We start from the raw sequence: 23685 nt of genomic DNA on the forward strand, positions 1-23685 counted from the left end.
AAGACACAATTCTAGAGGCATCTAAGAGTATAAGTACCTTGTGTAGAGAGCTGAGCAGCTTGAGAGATCAGAGAAGTCATGTTGAAAGCAGATGGTCCAGCAGTGAGAAACTTATGAATGATAGACTGCAATGAGGCTTGGGTCACAGCTGCTGTAAGAACTATAAACATATTACATCTTAAATTCAAATAAAAACACAGTGGCATATGTGGTATTAGTTACAACTTGAAAACTCAAAAGGAACCCAGAAAAAATCTGGAGTGTTTCCATACTAGAATTCCCAAAATAAAAGTCTAGAAGATAGGAGTGATACAATGAGCCTAGAGATGTGAAATGATCTGAGGCAAAGGCAAAGAAGTTTAGCGGGTTTATATAATAAAACAGTAGACTTTCCTTTACAGTAAAGTTTAGGTGTCCAGTTAAAGGAAACTCCTCTACGAGACTTTTAAAACAGCAAAGAGTATTCACCGGAACTTCTGATTATACCAGAAACCTATCCGTACACAGGCAACGTACTTAGTACATTACTTGGAATTAACTAGGTAAACAGCAGTTATTTCATCGGAAGGCATGTTACACCAGCTGAGCACTCAAACCCTACATCAACACCCACCCACAACAAGCTTTCAAAATGGATATTAAAAGCTGGGTACTTCGGAATACCATGTATTTCTGAAGCATAAGATCTTTTATTATTGACATTTGCTTAGGCTATCATTTCTTCAAAATGTTTAAAAGCCCCACTTTGCCCAGTAAAATGTTTACCTATCAAACAACAAATACAGAAATGCTGAAGAGAATAAGAATGGAAGATTAATGACCAACTAGCCTAAGATAGCTCCATTTTTAGGGTGAAGGAAGAACTTAACCACTTATGTGGAAGTGTACACACACAGAAAATTTTGTAATGTCCATAAGGCTTAATGTTTCAATCTGAATGGTTTACGGATTAAAAACTACATCCACTTTTATTCAGACTTCTTTGAGGTGGCTGCCCAAATACTTTAGTGGTACACTGAAAAGCCAAGTTGGAATTAACAATGCAATTAACTAGGAAAAATAGCATAATGTTATCCATTACTTCCCTTCTCAAAAGTGTGTAAGTAGTTTAAGAACTACCTGAATTCCTATTCTTAGTAATTAGCGTATTTTAAATATTCCAAATAATCATTTACCGATGTACATGAGATTGCTTGAACTATGTTAGAAACCAGGTGTTTCCATATCAGTTTTAGCAAATATTCTTTTTTCTGTTTTCACTTAAAAAGAAAAAAAACATTCGCCATATATATTAAGCTGATGAACAGTTATCTCCAGTAACTACCAGGTACGCAGCAAGTCTTGAAAAATACACAGAAAATCCAAGTATTGCTAATTCAATTATAGTAACAAATTAAGCTATGGGGGATATAAACTCCAAAGCATGAAGTTCAAATGTGAATTTCAAAACAAAACAAGACCATTCCTATACTGGGGATTTTACTAATCACATAATTTTGCCCAACGCAGCGAACTTTGTAGAAATTATCACAATGAGAATTACCTTCATTTATCTTGGATATGTCCACATTAGAATTATTGAGTTGCAGCGTGGCTTGCAAAGCAGGAAGCAACTGTCTGAGCAGATTTGGGTCCTGCAGTAATGGAGGTATTGGTGACTGTGGGACAGGAGAGACAGGCATTGCTGAAGCAGAGGCTGGAGGGGCAGGCGTGGGGTTCAGTCCAGAGGCAGAAGACGTGGAAGGAGTTGTGCAAGAGTGTGACACCGATTTGTCTCCTGATGTAGATTCTAAATAAAAAGGAGATAATAAAGCTGAAAAACATTACTTCAGTAGAGGAAACTGGAACCAACATCAAACAAGCAACACCCACGTGGCAGGCACCTAACTCCAGTAAGCTCATTTAGTATTTACAAGGTAGCACAGAGGGGGCTCAGTAAATATCTAGCTACTAGATATGAGGCAGACATTTCATAGATGAGAAAACTGAAAAAGATTACATAACTTGCTTGAAGTCACAAAACCTGGCAAGGCAGTGATCTGCCATACCCATGTCTGAGTCTCACAGCACCACACTCGATTAGGAATGCTGTCTCAAACACACGCACAAGCACACCTTCTTGTACTGCATTCTGCCTTTATCGCATTTTGCAGTTGCTGCCTTTTTCTTCCCCCCCGCCCCCGCCCCGGCCAACAAATTGAAGGTGCTGCAGCAACCCTGTATTGGGCAAGTCTCTCCGTGCCATTTTTCCAACAGCATTCTTTTTAAATTAAGGTATACTTTGTTTTTTAGATATAATGCTATGGCACACTTAACAGACTACAGTATAGTGTAAATACAACTTTTATATTACACTGGGAAACCAAAAAAATTGTTTGACTTGTTTTATTGTGAGACCTGCTTCACTGTGGTGGTCTGGAACTGAACCCACAATATCTCCATGGTATTGTCCTGTATTAACTACACTTTCAAATAAGCTTCCATTAGGATATAAAGGGACAATACGATTCTCCAAGACTTAATTTCTACGCATCATAAAATAAGGTGAAAATGCTTATGAGCACAAAAACAGTCTACTTAAACGTGACAACAGCCTTAATATCAATCAGGATAGTCACGGTGGTGAGCAAGCCCAGAATGGACTAAGGATGTGATGCCTAAGAGGAGACTCCTACTTTGAACTTTCGTCCTTACAACTGAGTTTTAGAATTACATACTTTTAAATCTTTTGGATTTAAAAATATAAAGTAATGAACTACCTCTATTTGTATCACTTAATGATTATTAGCACTAAAAAAGATACTTTTAAAAGCAAGAAACTCCCACAAGAGTGGGAGTTTAAAAAGTATTAAACATGCATAAAAAATTATCCTTCGAAAGCCATCCTTGCAAATTACTTACATAGATTCAACGTAACTGAAATTAAAAGCCCAACAGCATTTTGGTAGCATTTGACAAGCCAATTCTATAACGTATTTTGAAGACGTATGGGCTAGTAAGAGCCACAAAATTCTTTAAAGAAAGAACACAGCAGGCTTCCCTGGTGGCGCACTGGTTGAGAGTCCGCCTGCCAATGAGGGGACGTGGGTTCGTGCCCCGGTCTGGGAAGATCCCAAATGCTACGGAGCGGCTGGGCCCGTGAACCATGGCCGCTGAGCCTGCGCGTCCAGAGCCTGTGCTCCGCAACGGGAGAGGCCACAGCAGTGAGAGGCCCGCGTACCGCAAAAAAAAAAAAAGAACACAGCTACTAACATGCCTTGCCAGACATAAAAACTTTAACATTTAAAACAAAACCAATTTAAGGCAGGTTAGACTTCTGTATATATATTTAAGTCTTTAGAACTAGTAGATGAAAACACAGGAAAATAACTTTGATGTGAGGATGCAGAAAATAACAAAGAGCAAAACAATTACACCCAAAGTACTGGTGACCAAACTACTTTAAGGAACTCCTATAAATCAAAGCAGACAGACTAAACAGCAGAAAGGTGAACAGAAGACAAGGAGACAATTCACAGAAGAATCGTGAATGGCTTAAAAAACACAAAGGATGCTCAACTTCATTGATAATCAGAAAAACGCAAATTAAAAAGCAACAGAATATTCTTTTACGTTCATCAGACTGACAAAAATGTCCAAAGTCTAACAATACCGAATGTTCTCAAGTAGTAATGGAAACACCTCACATCTCAGGTGGAGACTAAACTCATATAACCACACTGGAAAACAACCTGACATTATCTAGAAAAATTGGAGCTACCTGCACTTCACGACCCAGTAATTCCCCTTAGGTATACACCCTTAGAGAAACTCTAATGTACATCAATTTGGAGAAATAGTCAACAATTCTCGTAACAGTGTTATGCTTCTCTTTTTATTTTAGCACAAAACTAGAAACAAAACACATGTCCACCAACAGGAAGAAGAACATAAACTGGTATTTTTATACCATGAAATTTTACTAATACAGTCACTGTAATGGAGGAAACAATTAGAAACCAAGGTCCCATAGGTAACGACATTAAGACTAGAGTATTCAAGATATTCATAGTCTCTTGAAATCTTGGCTGAAAGGCTCTTGAATTTCCCATATATACCCATTTCTTGGAGATTTTCAAGCTCATATATACATTATATAACTGAATTAAGACTGCTACTATGATGTATAAAAGTTTCAGGAACACTACATTTGAATATTACATTGCTACCTAACAAGTATAAATCTTCACTCCCAATTTAGGAACTAAACATTAATTAATCATCATGGCCCCAAAGAAGCCAGGAATTACTACTGAATAGCAAGTTTACTGCCAAAAAAAAAGAAGAAAAAAAATAAAACCTCCTCTACGGCCTTCTTACACTACTGTAATGGCCAGAACACCTACAGGGACAATAGCTGCTTTCAGCAGATTTCACAGACCTGTTGATCTCGCATGATCCACTCAGAAGGTCTAAGACATATTCATTTTTGTAAGGCAGATATTTTCATTGTAAAAGGCACACATTTTAAAGGAGGTAGTCTCTAAGTCTAGCAGATTGCCTACCGTGTCCAGCTTTGCTGTTTTGGAATCATAAACAAGTATAAAGAAACTTGAAGGTAGGCATCCCTGGTGGTGCAGTGGTTGAGAGTCCGCCTGCCGATGCAGGGGACACAGGTTCGTACCCCGGTCCGGGAAGATCCCACATGCCACGGAGCGGCTGGGCCCGTGAGCCATGGCCGCTGAGCCTGCGTGTCCGGAGACTGTGCTCCGCAGTGGGAGAGGCCACACCAGTGAGAGGCCCGGGTACCACCAAAAAAAAAAAAAGAAAGAAAGAAAGAAAGAAAAAGAAAAGAAACGAAGGAAATAAGATCTTCCTTGTGAAAAGTTTATTACTTCCTTGTGTCAGTTACTACATTTTATGAGGCAATTATAGACTATAGCAGCAGTTCTCTCCAGATCATATACCTTAAGGTTCAGCTTAAGGAATAAACAGTTTAGGGGCATCTTAATGATGTTTAGAATGAAACAAGTTCTCTGTTTTTACTTCCTGCATGAACAATTAAATTAGTACTTATATCCCTCTGAAATGACCCTTTTGTTACGTTTACTATGGTTTTCCTCTGCCTTTAATGATAGGAGTTGGAGAAGGTGTAAGTTGTTTCCAAATTTGTTTCAATGCTGCTAAATCTATCCACAGATTTGAAAAATTAACAAAGGCTTGAAAATTCTTCAGCGTTGCCATTCAATCCAGGAAAAGGAAAACACTCCAAAACAGAAGATACATATCACTACAAAGAAATAAGGTAACAATGTAAATACGTATATGTATCCTGAGGAGGAATTTCGTTTGCAGTTTTGTGAGAGATTATTAATGAACAGTATGGAAACCAGTTACTACTACTCAATACTTACGGGAACCTTGAGCAAGCAACATCTCTGAAGGCCAGAATTTCTCTTTTTAGAAGGTCTGACTTTGATAGGACTTATCCAAGTTTAAAAACAAAAAACAGACACCAGGGCTCCACCCCAGCTCTAACGAACGGGGCGGGGCTGAGGTGTCCGAGCATATGGTGAACTTCCAGTTCCATGGGTGATTCTGGCACACCTTGTTGGTTATGAAAAAAGAGAGAACTTCCCAGATTCCTTTTAACTTTAAAAAACAAAAGGAAACAAAACCAAAACAAAATTTTTAAAAATCTAGCACAAACACAGAGAACTAGTGGAGAAAGGGCAAGATCAAAGACAGCAAAGCGAAACTGCTTTTCCAGGTAGGTCTTCAGCATGCTATTTGCACACCAGTTATTTATTTTTAAAAACAGCTCCACTCACCCCCTTCTTCCTAAAGGACACACCCACACAGATGCCCTCCGGAAGTGTGTTACACCTTAAACATTTTTAATACTACCTGCCTCCATCTAGAAGTATAATTGAGAAAAATAATTGTGATAAAAATATAAAATGCTACCCTGAAAGGCAGTCTTGGTTTCATCATGAAAATATAAACGAAAGGCGTTTCCCTGGTGGCGCAGTGCTTGAAAGTCCGCCTGCCGATGCAGGGGACACAGGTTCGTGCCCCGGTTTGGGAAGATCCCACATGCCGCGGAGTGGCTGGGCCTGTAAGACATGGTCGCTGAGCCTGTGCTCCGCAACAGTCTCAAGAGGCCACAACAGTGAGAGGCCTGCGTACCGCAAAAAAAAAAAAAAAAAAAAATATATATATATATACACATATATAAACGAAAGCTATTGGTTGGGTGCCACTCCTCTGTGTTCAGAGCGCCCTACCACAGACATTACCCAGCATCTCCTATTATACAGCTTATGATCTCTCTCTCTTGTATCAGAAAATGAACTCTTTCAGGAGAAGAATTTTGTTGTATTTATCTCTGTAGCTCTGGTGCAAAATGGGGTCTGGCACCAAGATGGCCTCAGCACGTACTTGTTGACTGGACGCCTGATTAGGCAAGAAAGGCTCAGGTGCCTGTGTCTGTGCTGTTCTTCTTAAGCTCTACGTTCAAAACTTATAATGGGGAGGAAAAGCCTAAGGTCTCCAAAAATAATTCATTGAGCAGGCAATGAACAGCTCACTTTATGCTATTTTTTCATAAAGCTAAGTAATACTACATAGTCTTAGAGACAAACAACTTATTTAGATTTATTTTAATAATCATAAAATCCTCAACCCCCTTCTTCTCTTTTTAAACACTCAAAGGCAACAAGCAACTATTCAGAACAAATACACAGTCACTAAGTGTGCTTTTTCTACACAGATATTTAATTTTAATTAACATTTCTATTTGTCTTTTTAATCCGGAATCTGTTACAATGTTAGGTTAACATACTTCATGTTTAAACAGTTTTGTATCAAACTAAAATTAAAAATCTGGATCTTTGAAAATAAAGACAAATAATGAACTTAAGAAAATTAATGTAGTGTTTTACGTTACAAAGCCATTTCAAAAGGCTCTTCTGCTTTTTAACATCAGCCTCTAGTCACATTCTTTAAATGCAAACTTTTCCAAGCATTAAAGAAACCTAGGTTGCTTTAAGCCTATTTTTTCAGCTTTTGGCAAAACAACGGTATCCAATTTTAGCTCTACCATGTTTATTTTTTTATTTTGTGTGTGTGCGTGTGTATGTGTGTGTGTGTGTGTGTGTGTGTGTGCACGCGTGTGCCTATGATTTTTTTAAGGATATGTGGTGATGTTGTCCTATGGTATTTTAAACTTAAAATGAGCTTTAAGGTCACTTTCCTACCTGATGTTTTTCTATCATTTGTAGATCTCTAACCAATTCTTATCGTAAGCCATGAAATAAATGTTACTCTTTGATTTTAATTTAAATTGTGTATATAAACTTTGATAAAACCTTTTTCTCTCCCTTTATGCTTGTAATTACGAATTATTCATTTATACTTCCAATTTTTACCAGTAGGGGGAGTAACCTACCAAAGACTAGACTTCACAGAGAAATGTACTATAACCTAACTTTTTAAGGCTTAAGGTAATAACCACTCACCTCTTCTAATTATAGGCACCCTTTCAAAATACCCAAGACAACACAGACCAAAGTCAAAATTTTCTGACCTACATTTTTCTGGTATGCTAAATAACTCCTCCTCAATCTGCAGTAAGGTCTAACGAGATACTGCACGTAAAGAGTAAAAGGTACTGACTGCATTTCTAAACATTAATTTCCCACAATGTTCTGACAGTTGCCGTCATAATACTAAACAGGATATGACTGTAAAGCTCAAACTACTGATGCAACAGGGCAGCCTGCTTGTTCCATTGTGTAGTAATGGTGTTACAACATGGAGGAATCATAAGGGAAAACAAAGTATACAAGTGTAGTAGAAAAAACCGCAAAATAACTAGGTGACAACACCGGGTATATAATCTGTGACTTTCATTTTAATTTATTTTTTACTCTATAATTCGTAATTTTAAATGTGTCTGTCCAGAACTTTTCTATGCATTAAAATGTACATACAACTAAGTATGGCATTAATTGATGTTTTGTAACAATTATGTTTTTGCAACTTGCTCTTTTATTCAACCGAGAAAATCTTTATGCTAATACATACAGAGGATAAGCCTATTTTAAAACTTTCAACAGATTTTACTTAAGTGACCTCCATAATAACCGCCTTCTACACTCCTACCAGTTTTGTTTCCCTCCGTTCAACTGTTAATTGTCACCAACTTTAAGAGTGAAAACTCTCGTTTCAATTTCCAACATTGTATTGGTAATCCTTCTCCTGAATTCGTTTATGCTGGTAACATACACACACACAATTTGCCATCTTAGCCATTTCTGGTTTACAACTCATTAGCATTGACTACATTCACACCGTCATGCAACCATCACCACAATTCACCTCCAGCACTTTTTCATCTTTCCAAACAGAAACTTTCTACCCAATTAAACCACAGCTCCCCATCTCACAAGACCAAAGTTGAGCACTATTCTAGTTTGTCTATGAATTTGCCCATTCGAGGTACCCCAGAAGTGGAATCACACAATACTTGTCCTTTTGTGTCACTCAGCATAAGGTTTTCACAGTTCATCCATGTTGCAGCGGTTATCGTAATTTCACTCCTTTCTAAGGCTAATACTGCGTGTGTATATATATATGTGTGTGTGTGTACACACACACACACACACACACACACACACATATATATTACATTTTGTTTATCCTTTATCTGCTGGTGGACACTAGGGTTGTTTCCACCATTTGGCTGTTGTGAATAGTGCTACTGCGAACACTCGTGTATAAATACCCGTTTGATTCCTTGGTTTTCAATTCTTTTGATTACATACTTAGGCATGGAATCACTGGATCCTATGGTAATTTTATGTTTCACTTTTTGAGGAACCGCCAAACTGTATTCCACAGCAGCTGTGTTATTTTACGTTCCAACCAGCAATACACAAGGGTTTCAATCTCCACGGCCTCAAAAACACTTGTTGTCTTCTACTGTTTTTTTAATATATATACAGTAGTCATCCTAATGGGTGTGAAGTGATATTTCACTGTGGTTTGATTTTCTGTCCCTGTTGACCAATGATGCCGAACACCTTTTTATGTGCTTACTGGCCATTAGACTATGTTCTTTGGAAAAATGTCGCATCAACTCCGTTGCCCATTTTTGGACTGAGCTGTTTCATTTTACTGTTGAGTTCCAGGACTTTGTATTCATATATTCTGGCTATTAATCCCTTATCAGACATGACTTATAAATATTTCCTCCCATTCCATGGGTTCAGTCTTTTCACTCTAGAGTGTCCTTTGATGCACAAAAGTTTTTCATTTTGATGAGGTCCAATGTATCTATTTTTTTCTTCTGTTGCCAACGCTTTTGGTGTCATATCCAAGAAATCACTACCCAATCCTGTGTCATAAAGGTTTTCCCTCGCTTTCTTACAGTTTTATAGTTTTTAGCTCCTAAGTTAAGGTCCTTGTTCCGTTTTGAGCTAATTTTTCTAACTGTTGTAGAGCAAGACTGGCCATTTAAACTTCCTCTCCTGTAACTGCCTGTTCAGATACTTTGCTCATCTTTCCATTGGATTGTTGGTTTTCATACTGCTTTGATGAATTCTTAATGTAGCCTTAATGTACCGTTATTCATATTTGTTGCAAATATTGTCTCCCAATTTTGCATTTTTTTTCAACCTTTGTTTATTGTATCTCTGTCACAGAGAAGTTTTAAATGTCTCATGTAGCCAAATTTACCAACTTTTTAAGGCAAATGTGTTTTGGGTCCTCATTTAAAAGGTCTTCCTTGCCCCTCAAGTTAAAAACAGTATTTTCTAACATTCTTTCATCACAGGTATTCCCCTGCCCCACTGCTCAAAATGCCATCTTTATTACATAATGTAATTTTAGTGAAACTTACTGACTAAATCAGACTAACACCAATCCCCCCCCACCCCCCGCCCCTGGTTAACGTCCTCAGTTATTCAACAAATACTTAAGTACTTCTATGGCCAACTGGTCTAATTTTACATGAACATTTAGTAATCCTAAAAGTAGTTTGAAAAGTAGTTTAAAGCAAAGCAAGGAAGAGCTAAATGTGTCCCACTTTCAGCCAGCTATGACCTCCTATGTGGGCTATAAAAGATTACTGCTGTTAACACACTGGGAAAAGTCTTCAGGTTCATTTTAACTTCACCCAGTCTACAAATATCATCAAAACACAAAAAGGAAGTTTATTCCAAGTGACTAACTCACATCTCACATTAAAGAACGACTAATCCCCTTCCATTAGATTCCGACTACAGAACAGCATGTAACTACGTGACTCTTTGGACAGGCTGATTTTCTGAGAGCTGCCTTGAGGTCACTGAATAGGTCTGCTTCTGTGGCTGCTCTGTTTACTTTTCAAACTTATCTCTGTTAATAAACTGTAACTCTAAATTATTAAATAAGAAACTTAAAAGTCATTAAACTCTTCTGACCCTGGCACTTATTTGGCGAAATCAAAAAACAAGGACCCACGTCTCCTGCCTATTTTGTCATTTCACCAATCTGCAAAAGAGGCTGGGGTCAGGACCAGTTTAGAATGGTCAATGGGTTGCAAGCCTATAAAATTCGGTTTTAGACTTTTTTTTTTTTAAAGCACATCAGAGTTTCTCTGTACTTTGTTATATGGCTGTCCAATAAAGGAGTCTTGCCAAGAGATGTTCAAATGTTACCATAAGAAACAGATATAAATCTAAAAGGAGGTACCTGATGCCCTTGTTTTACCCTACCTAACACTAGGATTATTCTCTGCAGAACTGAAGAGCTTCACAGCTCCTCCACACTTCTGTCCCTCAAGCAAGCACAGACTGATTTATCTAAGATTCTTTTTATCGAAAGACACACCGGCATTAAACAGATCTAAATCTATTTCTTTAATTAGACGCACAACACATATAACATTCTTCTTTTTCTCCAAATACATTTTTTAAACCATGACCAATGTAGGTGCTTCCCCAACTCTCAACACATGCATTACCATTCTTTCAGTTATTTATCCATATACCACAAATACTGAACTGACTGCCTATTACCTGTCAAGTACTAAGGATACAGCAGTGGTTAGGACAAAGTTCCTGCTCTTCTGTTATTTATTAGAGCATTCTATCGCTGTCATCCTTAAATACAGTTTAGCTATACTAGTAGCACTTAAGACCAAGAGACCTATCTTATTTGAACCATCAACCTCTTAATATAAATTATTTGTTAAGGAAAATCCAAACAAGGAAATCACTATGTTGATGACAACAGTCAATAGGAAGCTTAACTTAAATAACATGGATGTCTCCACCGAGGAAAAAAATATACCGCAAATTAATGGACCTTTCACAAACTTAGACTAACTGGAAAACAATCTGAAAAGATCCAAATTGTTATACAATTTATTTAAGGAAACAGTACTGTCTTCAATTCACATGCAAGGGGAAATACTTGGTAAGACTGTACTATCTTCCCTATACACCACACCTAGGCAATTCCAAGATAATCAAGTTTCTTCCTGTAAGTTTAAAATAAGCTCGTGATCAGCAAACACACTTTGTAGAATTTAAACATGAATCACCTAAGATTTGTGAGGAGTTTTGAATTACTGGAGTCCAAACTAATATAGACTGGTGATGTCTTTCATTACGCACAGTTTTATGGAAAGAACGTGGACTTTGGAGAAGCACCTCTTACACCGTATGTTTCAACTTCAGCAATGTGCAGGCGCTTCATATCTAAGAAGACAATTCTTTCCCTCACAATGTTGTTTTAAGGAATAACCTAAAATATGTACAAAACATTTAGCACCAAACCTGGTACACAGTTAATCTTTAATTACGTTAAGTTTGTCAGGAATGGTGCTTGAAGCTTCGAGGGAGAGGTCAGGGGGTGAAAAAAGTACAAAATGCAATAAATCATAACGTCTGACCCTACACAGGAGAGTCTAATTGAAGGAACTAAAATCGTAAAGTGGTGAGTGCAGTAACAGACAGAAAAACAAAGTGTTTGAGAGGTTAACTGACACTGAGAACCCAAGGACACCACCGCTGGCCCTTAGAGAAGGAACTGAGTCCAACAGAACGGAAATGGAGGGAAGAATACGTCCTTTTCAGCAAAGGATCAAAACATGAAAGAGCATAACACGATCTAAAAAACTGTACACGTTTGCAGCAGATGAATTATACAGGGAATGTTTAAGAGTGAAATACTGGAGATCAAGCTAGTAAGACAGGCTGCAACCAGCCTGTCAAGGACTTGCTATCATCTTACTGAGAAGTATGGACTTCTCCTTTGGATAAAACCATTAGAAAATTTTAAGCAAGGAAATAACACAATCCAATCTAAATTTTATAATGATGTCACTGTAAGTGGATAGAGTGGGTAGAAGGAAGCACAGCAGTTATCAGAAGGTTACTTCAAGAGCAATGACCTGAGGCTCAATAATGGCAGCGGCAATAACAAGAGAGAGAAACAATACACACCAGTAAGACACAGGAGGAAGAATCCAAGATTTGCTGATGGATGAATGGGCAAGAATGTTGAAGAACATGGAATGGTTGGGAGGATAGTGTTGTCACTGAGAACCTAGAAACTGTGGGAAAAGGGAGGAATTTAGGACACACTATATTCTGGGGACATGTTAACAAATACCAACTGCTTGGAGAAGGAAGCAGACGTGTGTGAGTTAGAAATAAAGATTTGGGAGTCACTTATGTAGACAAGGTAGTCACGAGAATTGCTACCCAGCAAAAGAGGACATGTTGGGCAGGAAAAAAGAACAAGGGCTTCCCTGGTGGCGCAGTGGTTGGGAGTCCGCCTGCCGATGCAGGGGACGCGGGTTTGTGCCCAAGTCCGGGAAGATCCCACATGCCGCGGAGCGGCTGGGCCCATGAGCCATGGCTGCTGAGCCTGCGCGTCCAGAGCCTGTGCTCCGCAACGGGAGAGGCCACAGCAGTGAGAGGTCTGCGTACCGCAAAAAAAAAAAAAAAGAACAAACCACAGTGAAGACTGGGCTCTGATGCTATTTCAGGAGCAAGAAGAGGAGAGGGCAGGAAGCTGAGGAGCGCAGCGTCCCAGAAGTCAGGGAAGAAAAACTCTCCAAAGAGGAGGTGACAGCTAGCAACAGGTAAAGTGGGAGAAAGACCAAAGACCTTTCTGAAGGCCAAAGGTCATTTTTTCAAACTGAGAAATGTTTTTTAAATAAACTTTTTCTGTAACCAAACTAAAAGCGGCAAAACTGAAAAACCCAAACACCCTTTAGAAAGTATTACCACACTAACAATTAATGCGTTAATTCAGACTTTCTCTCTCAGGAATTCTCTCTTGTAAATTTAATTCTGCATCAGGGCAAATATGATTTGTACATATGAATTTTGGTACAAGCCATCTTTGGGGAATCTGACAACATTTGGAATAACCTGTTTATGTATGATGCACTCTATGATGAAAGTATGTTTCGTAATGTGTAACAACTGCTACAGGGGAAATTCAAACTACATACATAAAAGGAGAGCAAACTAGAAGCAAAAGAAACCCAATTACTTAAATCCTTTGTCAACACATCAAATCAGTGTGAAATAATGAGTCTGACAATAGAGTAAAAGCTTAAAGACTCATTAGGTCCACACAGCATCTTCTAAACCCAAAGGACATAAAAATTCCTCAACGTTTACTGATGCTAATCTGCTAATTCATCTGCTACGGGGTCTACCCAAGGTGATTTATTTACTTAATGCTTTTCAAATTTCCTTAGTTCCTTAAACCTGGGTTAAGTCTGGGACTGTGGCTGGTCTACGAAATAGGCTTATCCCATCACCCTGCTTCTTCCATTATGCATCACCCCCCAAGTGGTGGTTGCCACAGTTTTTCTGAACCTTCTATGGTTACTAGCACCGAGTCAGATAAACACAATTTGGGTTGTAAAGTTCCACTTCTACTCTTCAGACTTAACTCATAATTCAGACATTAAGACTCCTTATCTTATGGCCCACAACTCAGTTTTCTAATTCACAAACTGAAACCAATAGTTGCATGTATGTGGAAATGACAAGTTTTTAAATGTCTCTATTCATATTAAATTTTAATAGAAAATTGAGACAATTTCTAAACTATATCATGAAGACAATTATCACAAAAACCAAAAATTACTTTATACAAGTATGATGGGACAGTCATTTTAGCTGTGAAAAGTTATTTTATCCATTACTAACTGTTATAACTTAAGCACTTGACTTCAAAGTGTCAGAGGCAAAAAACAGTTCTGAGGCTTCATAATTAAAAAGAAAAAGAAAAAAGCTAAATATGGCTAACTCTAGATCTAAATCTATGCAGTAACATTCTAGAAGACTTTTTAGAAGAATTCATAATTAAGCGTCTTATTTAGCTAACGGAAATAATGTAATATAATCAGAAACTCCAGAAACTCCAGTTCAACGTGCAGCATCTAGTAGTAACGGCATACCTTTTCTCTCTGCTTTCTGTGCAGGGACAGAAGATGTGGGTGTAGGCAGTTTTGATAAAGTGGATGCTCCATTAGCATCAAATGGTTTCTTTGGCTGGTGATCGGACTGTAGCGTAAATGGACTAGAAGGAACAGTGCTTGGGGCAGCAGTTGGATGAACCACTGGTTTGATGGGGTGCTGTACTGGCGTAGAACTACTGTGAGTCTCTGCTCTTGGCAGTCTGTAGTCTCTGTCATTGTGTCTGCTTGTCTGAGACAAAATATTCTGTGGGAGCAAACTACTGGCATCACTGGAATGCTTGTCTTCCACTTTAGTTCAGAGTTCGGAAAAAGAGATGTTGGAAATGACGGAAGGGGAAGAAAAAAGATTACGTTAGAATCCTGTCTTTAACATCAGCTAATTTAGCAACATACCTGTATTTAACATCTTTCTATAAAACTGCGAGCCCAGTTAGCGTCTGCAGTTTTACCACTAGCATATAGATATTCAAATGCTGGAAGAGGAATTTTAGCTCAACTGTAAGTGCTTCATCTACGCTGAGATTTCAAGCGGCTGCTAGTTTGGGGACTCTTTAGAGCCACACCATAAGCTCAAACAAAACATGAGCTGTTTTGTTTAAAACATCAAAACATTGATGTTTTAAAAGATCAAAATGTATGGAGAGGTATAACATTTTTTACTCAAATAAAAAAAAATATTTTTAAAATAGAAAAGGTAAACGGTCCATTCTTTTAAAATACGGACCTTGGTTCTAATAACTGACTGAATTATCCACAGGGGTTCAACTACAGAGGAATACTACTTTGTTGTTAGCCTGATTTTTCTGAATACTGACGTGGCTGATTAGTGGGCTCTAAAGCAGCTGGTACTAGGGCTTAGACGACCTCATTTTGGGACGGCTGAATTTTATAAAGAACTCTGCATTCGGTAAGTAAATCCATTCATATTTTTAATGATGCTAACAAATACCAGAGTTAGTTATAAAATCAAGTTATAGATAATGCTATCTGACAACAGGAGCCCTACATCTGCAGCAAAGTCAGAAAAATATACTTGGTATTATCCGTCATGTTAAGAACAGATCCTCTTCCAATTTAAAGCCACAAAAATATTTTAAACTCAAAAGTACTTCTGCTTCCGCAAAAAGAGTACAAAAGAAGGAAAATTTCAACAATCACGGCAACAAAATTTGTATTTGTCAAAAAAAACCTCCAGCCTAAATTACAAGTCTCATCAGTAACTGAAGGATTAAAGCAACTTCCAAGGAGAAAAACACCTTAAGACTCAAGCACATGATATGTAATGATACTACCAAAGGATGCCCTCCCTGTTGAATACTGTGTCGTTTTTTCCAGTTCATGGTTCCTCCAAGTCTAGAGAGCATGACAGCACAAAGAAGGAAGTAGGCTTAAACCGCAAAGCAGTTTTCAAGTTGTCAACGCACACCTGCAGCAGAGACACTGCAGAGCATTACAGCACACGTGGGCGCTATGGCGCCAACAGCTTTCTGCTGCTCATGGCTCGAGACGTGACGCCGTTCAGCAGAGACTCCATCCATCCGCACAGCCCCACGACAGGAACACTCAGCAAACATCTGCAGACACTTCTGGGTGCCACCACTGGGCGAGGAGAGGTGTGCTACTGGGGCTGGCACGGAGAGGCCAGGTGTAACGCTCTACAACACAGGACAGAATCCATACGCAATCCCTGACCCCAAGCGCCATCCGTGCCACTGCTGAAGAACCCAAGTTAAAGTTTCTCTAACCACAGAGCAATCGGTCTGTGAGGCACCGATTAAAGGTAATAAAAATAATCAACAATACAACTACACCAGTACAATTACAGCAGCAGTAATACCAAATTTAAAATTCTACCCCTACAACTTCACTGTCAAACTGTGGGTATTATTTGCTACATTGCCAAAACTCCCGAAACACAAAAACACTCTTGAAGAATCTTTTTTCCTACCTTTACCTCTTTACGTAGGAAACCTTCCCAACCCTCCCTGTCCCCTCCACCACACGCACACCTCTTTAGCTGGCTGTTGGGGACAACAGAGCTTTAGGCCCTACCCTACATGAACACCAACGTACCAGACATATGGGACACTCTGCCAGCATTTTTTGGATAGACAAAGTTAAGCACTTCAGTGCCTAGGAACCATTATTACCATCACGCCAAGTACAGTCAGTTGACCAATTAAAAAAAAAGTAGCAGCAATACAGCTGCAGCCCTTTCTCAAACATTACTTAAAACTCAAGAAGTGTGATAAAGGAGTCCATTTCAGCACAAAGACCCACCGACTCCTCATCTGCACTTCTAGGAATTTAGCTAAGGAAGTAATCAGGGAAGTGGGCAGAAATACGAACAACAGCATTGTTTACTGCAGGAAGAAGCTGAAAACCACGCGGGTATCCACGGAGAGAGGATTATTTATGAATGGGGGCACGTCCAAAACCGGAACACCATGCAGTTAACATACGTTGAACTATAAAATGGCAAAAGGAAACAAATCCTTGGAAAACATTTTTTTCTTAATTTTTTTTTGGCCGCGCCGCGCGGCACGCGGGATCTTAGTTCCTCAACCAGGGATCGAACCCGCGCTCCGTGCAGTAGAAGCACAAGAGTCTTAACCACTGGATCGCCAGGGAAGTTCCATATCCTTGAAACATTATTGAACAGAAGAAACAGGTTAAGAACAGTAACATACAATCCTATTTTTGGTGTAAAATACATGCATATGTAGTTTTTATATACTTTCACATGCAGCTAGAAAAAAGTGTATGTCTCCAAGCGTTCCTGAGTCGTGAGATTAAAATACTTTCCCTCTCTCTACTTTTAATAACAAACATGCCTAACTTCTGAAATCTTAAAGAAGAAAAAACTGATTTCCCTTTTGAAAGAAAAAGATGCACACAGATAATTTGAAACCACAATTCTGATTTTATTTCCTTAAAGATTTTTATTAAGCAGCCAAAAGTACTATTTTCACTTCCACCAACTTTTCTATCAGACCTCTAATTACCCCAAGAGAGGACGAGTGACTAGGTAATTTTGGAAAGAACAAACATACTAGGCTGTGATCTTTTCTTCTCTGGGAACCATCAGCCACTACGTGGAGAGGCCTGGCCCAGTAACTAAAAAACGTTATTTTTACACTCATCTAGCGAGTCTTCCTGGACACCCACAATTTGTTCAGGAGGACCACAAGCTGGGCACTATATTTTTTTTAGCCTGGAAAAAAGGAAAACCTCTCATTTTTAGTTATTTGCCGGAAAGTCACAGTTACTTAAGATATTAAGTGAAATGGGATTACAACCCAGGTCTTCTGTCTCAATATACAATATTCTTAAATTCCCTAACTTCAGTGCTTTAAACCATTGTTATTGTCTAAGAATTAAGTACAATTTCACTAATATAAAAAGTTAAATGTTCCAGGGAACATACTTTAAACATCAGCCCTACAGAACTGTATTATTTGTTTCATCTTAAGTAATTTCTCCCATCAAAAATTCAATATCCCCCACTGGGACCAAATATAACCCTACTTTTTGTCTTGAGTTACAGAAGGAGAATGCAAACGCTTAAGTCTAAGAATTCCCAAAACACATCTAAAAATTCTCAGAACTTCAAAATTCGATGAAGAGCCTAAGAATTCTATGTGGCATTTAAATTTTATTCTGGGCAAGACCAGCCACTGGGAATAGAATATATTTAGTGAAATCTTCAAATTCAAATTTTACTTGAACTTAAAAATAAATGTATGTTACCCATACTGTCCAACTCGGACAAAATCTGGCCTCAAAAGAACCTGAAGGTGCCCATAGTATGGAGACGGCACACAGATCGACAATCGTGGTGAAACCCATTTCCATATACAAGGATGAACAAGCGTCTCGCTGATAACACAGACGAAGACAGTCACTTCACGTCACTCTCTGTGTGCAGCTACCGTTCAGTTACTGGACTGAAACCCAGCGGGTCTCTCAGTGACCAGTGTAAACGGGGGTGGGGTCTCCTGTCAATCCACAGCATGGAAGCTTACTTCTTCACCAACTCAACGGCATTAGAGCCATCACGGGTAGTGATGGACACCTCCACGTGCACCGTTTCAAGAACAAAATGATGCCCGTTACGAGGACAGACCCAACACAGAAAACCTTTTATGTGTCTGTTTCTTTTAGTTTACCTATATAAACGGCTATGCACATAAATCTGTAAAGTAAACAAACTACAGGAATGAATCAAACATTCTATTGGTTCCAAGAAAGACTTAATACTTACTTCCACCGGCAAACCCACTAGTGGCTGTTGCTTGCATCACCTCTCTTCTGTAATCCCTATCTTTTGGGAAGCTATTAACTGCCATCTTGTTTGCTTCCTTTTGTCTCTGTTCTCTAAAAATAAAAGACACATCCACAAAATTACAAGACATACAATGAATCTACACTTAACGCTTCTGGTCAAATGCTCAACGAAACTGTACGTGGAACATAAAAGAACAAGGCAGTAATATCATTCAACTGGTGTGGGACATGGGATACAGCAAACAACATTATGTTTCTCACTGATGCCAATATTATACCAATTATTCACATGCCATTAACCCTACAACCAAAACTCTGTAATGATAACTCTCCATATATGAAGGAAACATATTATTGTCCTACAAGAATGATAAAGTTTTCTAATACAAATTACAGGGAAGATGTATGATAGATAACAGATTAATATAAATTTTTAAATTACATAAATACACTGACTGTTCACAAGGCCCTTGTGGACAGCTGCTCGTCTGTCCTAGTTTTTTTGGTTTTGCTTTTTAAGGTAAAGAGAAATTATGGAAAACACAGACGATAGGCCAACCACTGCAGTTAAGGAGTGACGAGCATCACACTAAGAAACCTAAGCTCAGAACGATTAGCACCTAAGACGTTCGCCGGCAGGATCAGCAGTGAGAAATACGGTTCAGAACGATTAGCACCCTAAGACGTTAGCCGGTAGGATCAACAATGAGAGATACTGTTCACTTAAATGAGCAAATACCTTTCAAGCCACTCCTTTGGTTTCTCCCACTGTGAAACTTCTGTTCGACAATTGTAGTAGTATTTTTTCCCAGAGGAGCTAATATGCTCAGACCAGTCATCGGCAGAATCATAAGGCTTAAAAACACATTTTAGAAAATTAGAACACGTTAATACAATTTAATCACTTGGTATGAAATATCAAGAATGTCAATGGTTTTCAAGGCATACATATGGAAAAAGACTTGAGATAAAAGTCCCCTGCTCTAAGACGTCTAAGATGTAATTATCTGCATATATATCTTAGGAGACCCTAGTCTATGAAAACCTTCAAGGGGAACAATGGAAAACTCTATAAAATATCAAATTAAACAGATCAGCAGGTTCATTAGGCACAGGAAGAATGACACGAAACTAACATCATAGTGACTTCAGAAAAGCATTACAAAGCCCCCCATTACCACAGTTTTAATTGCTGAAATCTAGTCACATGGAGAAGCCACTCTCAACTGACTGATCTGATGGCATGAGAGTACATCAGTTCTAAACACTCTAAGGCACAAAGTAATCACAGCCTGCCTGTATTCACTGTTACTCAGTGGGAAAGAAGCCACACACACACACTTCAATGTGAGCACAGAGCTAACTAAAAGCTACGGATTTGCTTCAACTTCAAAACCCATGCGATGGGTCAAGTATTAACTAAACCTTGTCTCACACAGTATACAGGGTCGGCGGCGTTGCTCATTTTCCCATAACTAAAACTGGTCTGTCTTCCGAAAGTTCTCAGATACAGTCTCTTGCTAGTAATTTCACAGGCACTGTAAAATTATAATGACGTTAGAAATATCTGAAAGGCCCAGTTCTCATGGAATGAATCTCAACAAAAGTAATGCTTAAGTGCCTGCAGCAGCTCCAGGAAATCTGGTAGAACCCCAAGTACACTTGTACATGAATTTAACAGTTTTCAAAGGAGCTTTGAGGCTAAAATGAAATAAGGTTATACTCTGGCAGCCCATCCTTCTTCTGGGCTCACCACAGTGCAGAGGAACACAATTTTAAAGCTTAAGGAAAGGGACTCTTATGTACTGCCTACCCAGCTTTCTTTAATCTACCACACAGGAACAAGCTGAAAGAACTTACAAGTTGTCCACAGGTCACAAAAGTAATCAGTGGCAGAAGAAAGGATCAAAACTCAGGTTTCTGGACATCTATTATTTCCACTAAGTCAATACCAATTTTGGAAATGTCGTAAGAATTCTGAGGACAGTTGAAGAAACGATGCAGATTATGCTCTCAGGCCGGTGTCCAAAATCATGAAGCTGCTGGAAATCAGCCCTGTGCTTCCAAACCTCTAAAGACCAGTGGAGAGTGAACTCTCAAGCCCCCTAGCTCCCAGGAGGCTTTGCCAGGCTGCAGGAAACCCAACCACAGAAGGCGGAATTCAAAAGGCTCTTTTCCACCACCTACCACTCCCTACACCTACATTAGTATATGCCAGCTGAGCCCCTCTACGGAGGTATCTGCAAGATTTGGTTTGCTGGGCAAGTGGCCACGTGGGGTTACTAGTTTGGTCTGGAGAGGCAGAAGGAGATTTGAGGCAGGGGAACAGAGGCCACCAGAGTGGAGCAGAGGGTCTAAGCCCACGCCCCTCACAGCGGTGCCTGTGCCGGCTGTGGCCTGTCTGGAGAGAAGAGGAGCCCGCGGCACAGCGCACGCTGACACACTGCTTCCCGAGCCAAAGGCCCGCTTCCGGGACAGACGCTGCCACCGCTCAACTAGGCAGTGCGTTTGACGGCAGTCAATCTGCACTCTGGCACAGCCTCCAGGACGGTTCAAAGTTCACAGACCAGAACCTTGAAGAGCATGGGTTCACCAAACCCTAGGCTGGTACGAGTTAATGTCTTACTTAACAGAACGTGCTCCAGGTACAGCACTGCAATCACATACTAGTAACTTAAGCTCATCTTCTCCACCCTACTTCTATCCTCAAAAAAAGGTTAAGGAAAAAACCTTTAAGTAACAGGGTTTTTAATGTTTTTAAATGCTGATATGCAACAGGAGGTATTAAATTCCCCACCCCCCTCGTTGTATTTTTTTCAGCCTTACTAAGGTATAACTGACAAATAAAATTGTAAGACATTTAAAGCGCACACAGTAACGACTGGACGCCCACGTTCACTGGGAAGGGTTTGCTCGTCTAGTTAACTACCACGTCTGTCTCGTCACCTCACTCACAGGCGCTTCTTCTGGTTAGAACACTGACGCTCTACTCTCCTAGCAAATTTCCATGACACAATACAGCATCACCAACTATAGTCATCACGTTATATATTAGATTCTCAAGTTCCTTGATTAAAAAAAGGTATCTAAAATTAAGAATTAAACAAAAGTTTTGCAAACATTTCAAGTTTTCTAAATTAGGCTTGCTGTAGTTGCCAAGTGCTGCCCAGGAACCCTTGAGGAACCCCGAGATCATTCACAAAATCACAACTATTTTCATAAATAGTTTCATAAATAATACTCAGATAATTTTGTCTTTTTCCTCCTCATTCTATCACAAGAACACAGGGGAGTTTTCTCAGAGGCTTTATGGGAGATCTGATATCACAAAAGACTGAAGGTAGAACAACTATGAAATTCTATGTTTCTTCTCCCTACTCAGGCATTTAAAGAGATGCTCAATGTCTATTTTTCAAAAAAATAGAAAGTTATTTTTCAAAAAAATATATTAAATGTGTTGACATGTAATAGCTTTACAATTTTTAAATTATCTTTCAAATTTATCAATTTTAATTTTTAATATGGTTACTCACGACGGAGTCCACATAAACAGAAGCTCTCAATTTTCATGAATATAGAGGCCGAGACTATGAAGCATGAATGGCTGCTCTCTAAGAATGGCACTCAATAGTTCCTGTAGCACCCGTCTACTCTTCAGTTCAAAATGACTTTTAGAACTTATATCAACGCTGCTTTTCTCTTCTTAAATAAAAAAGCATCTCCCTATTTACTCTCTCCAAAATACAGAGTTCCACCACTTCTCCTCAAAGTTAAACTATGGAAAATAAAGTGTTAATCTCGGAATTTAATTATGCACTGTTAATAAAGAACAGTTCATTAAATAACATCAAAGATGGCACTCACTGTAACAAAGAATTTCATGGAGTCCTAAGAGTTCTATGGTTAAGTAGAATATCTTCAGTCAAGACTGGTTACAGAGAATACATGTGAAGAAGAACCTCCAACTTAAAACCTCCAGAAGATATTTAATTGATAACAGAAGATATTTAATTCATAACAAGGGGAGCTGGAGTATAAATGCAAAGTAACCTAGGACTGAATTTAAAGCACTTCCAGCAAATCAAAATTGGTAAACGATACTTAAGGGAAGATTCCAATTATAATGTCTTTAAAGGGAAATAAATTTCTCTTCCTAAATAAACAGATTTTCTGAATAAAGAGATCTCTTTAAAAAAAATCAGGAATATGCATAACATAATCTAAGGCAGCCTACGTGATGTCTGTAGATCCTACCATGATTGACATTAGGAAGCAGGAGGCGTTCAACAGCCTACATATTTAAATTCAACGAGGCCTACCTGTGAATATCTTCATACTAAAAACAAGGTAACTGCAACTTGACTTCCAACAGTTAACTTGATAAATATAAATCCCCCATACAAACACGTATCTGCGTGCGTAACTCCAAATAATACTGCTACTGATTTTCAAAGACATATTTAAAGCTCAGAAAGCACAAAATAAAAACCCACTTTAAAAAAAAGCTATTCCGTATTTTAACCTGGGTTAAAATAATGTGTTGACCTGGGTTACCTGATATTCTTCTGTTCATCTCTTCTTTCATTATGAAAGTATTAATGAAAGGCGACCTTATGTTTTACTTTACTACTCAAAAACCTTCCACTGGAAGTGATTTTAGGACAAAGTCAGTTTACAAGTAACCTTCAGAGATGTTCAAAACCCAGGCTCTCAGGTAACATTAAATTATAGTTTGCAAAAATGTCATTCCCCCTGGGTACATTATGGTGAAAAAGACCACTACTTGAGGTTAATTATATACCCAGAGTTGAAATCTACAGAAAGGGGAACCCTGACTCTGAAAACACATGACATTTAATCTGTCTTCAGTTTCCATTCACACAGCGCAGTCCCCTGACACCCTTTAGAATTTGGATCTTTCAAAC

The 23685-nt window shown here is 38.8% G+C and overlaps 1 protein-coding gene across 4 annotated transcripts in view; it reads right to left on the minus strand.

Annotated features, from left to right (window-relative positions):
• The window catches only part of WAC (WW domain containing adaptor with coiled-coil), an 84898-nt gene that overhangs the window by 11720 nt on the left and 49493 nt on the right, over positions 1–23685 (minus strand). For 3 of the 4 annotated variants that reach the window (XM_079912453.1, XM_079912452.1, XM_079912451.1), the window contains 5 exons: positions 19500–19615; positions 18738–18850; positions 14453–14761; positions 1544–1789; positions 38–160 (listed from right to left, as the gene is read on the minus strand). In XM_079912453.1, coding sequence (XP_079768579.1) covers positions 38–160; positions 1544–1789; positions 14453–14761; positions 18738–18850; positions 19500–19615 — 907 coding nt within the window. The remainder of the gene's footprint in view (positions 1–37; positions 161–1543; positions 1790–14452; positions 14762–18737; positions 18851–19499; positions 19616–23685) is intronic. The other variant, XM_079912454.1, reaches the window with a different exon arrangement.

The sequence above is a fragment of the Stenella coeruleoalba genome (assembly GCF_951394435.1).
Source record: "Stenella coeruleoalba genome assembly, chromosome: 2".
NCBI lineage: Eukaryota > Metazoa > Chordata > Mammalia > Artiodactyla > Delphinidae > Stenella > Stenella coeruleoalba.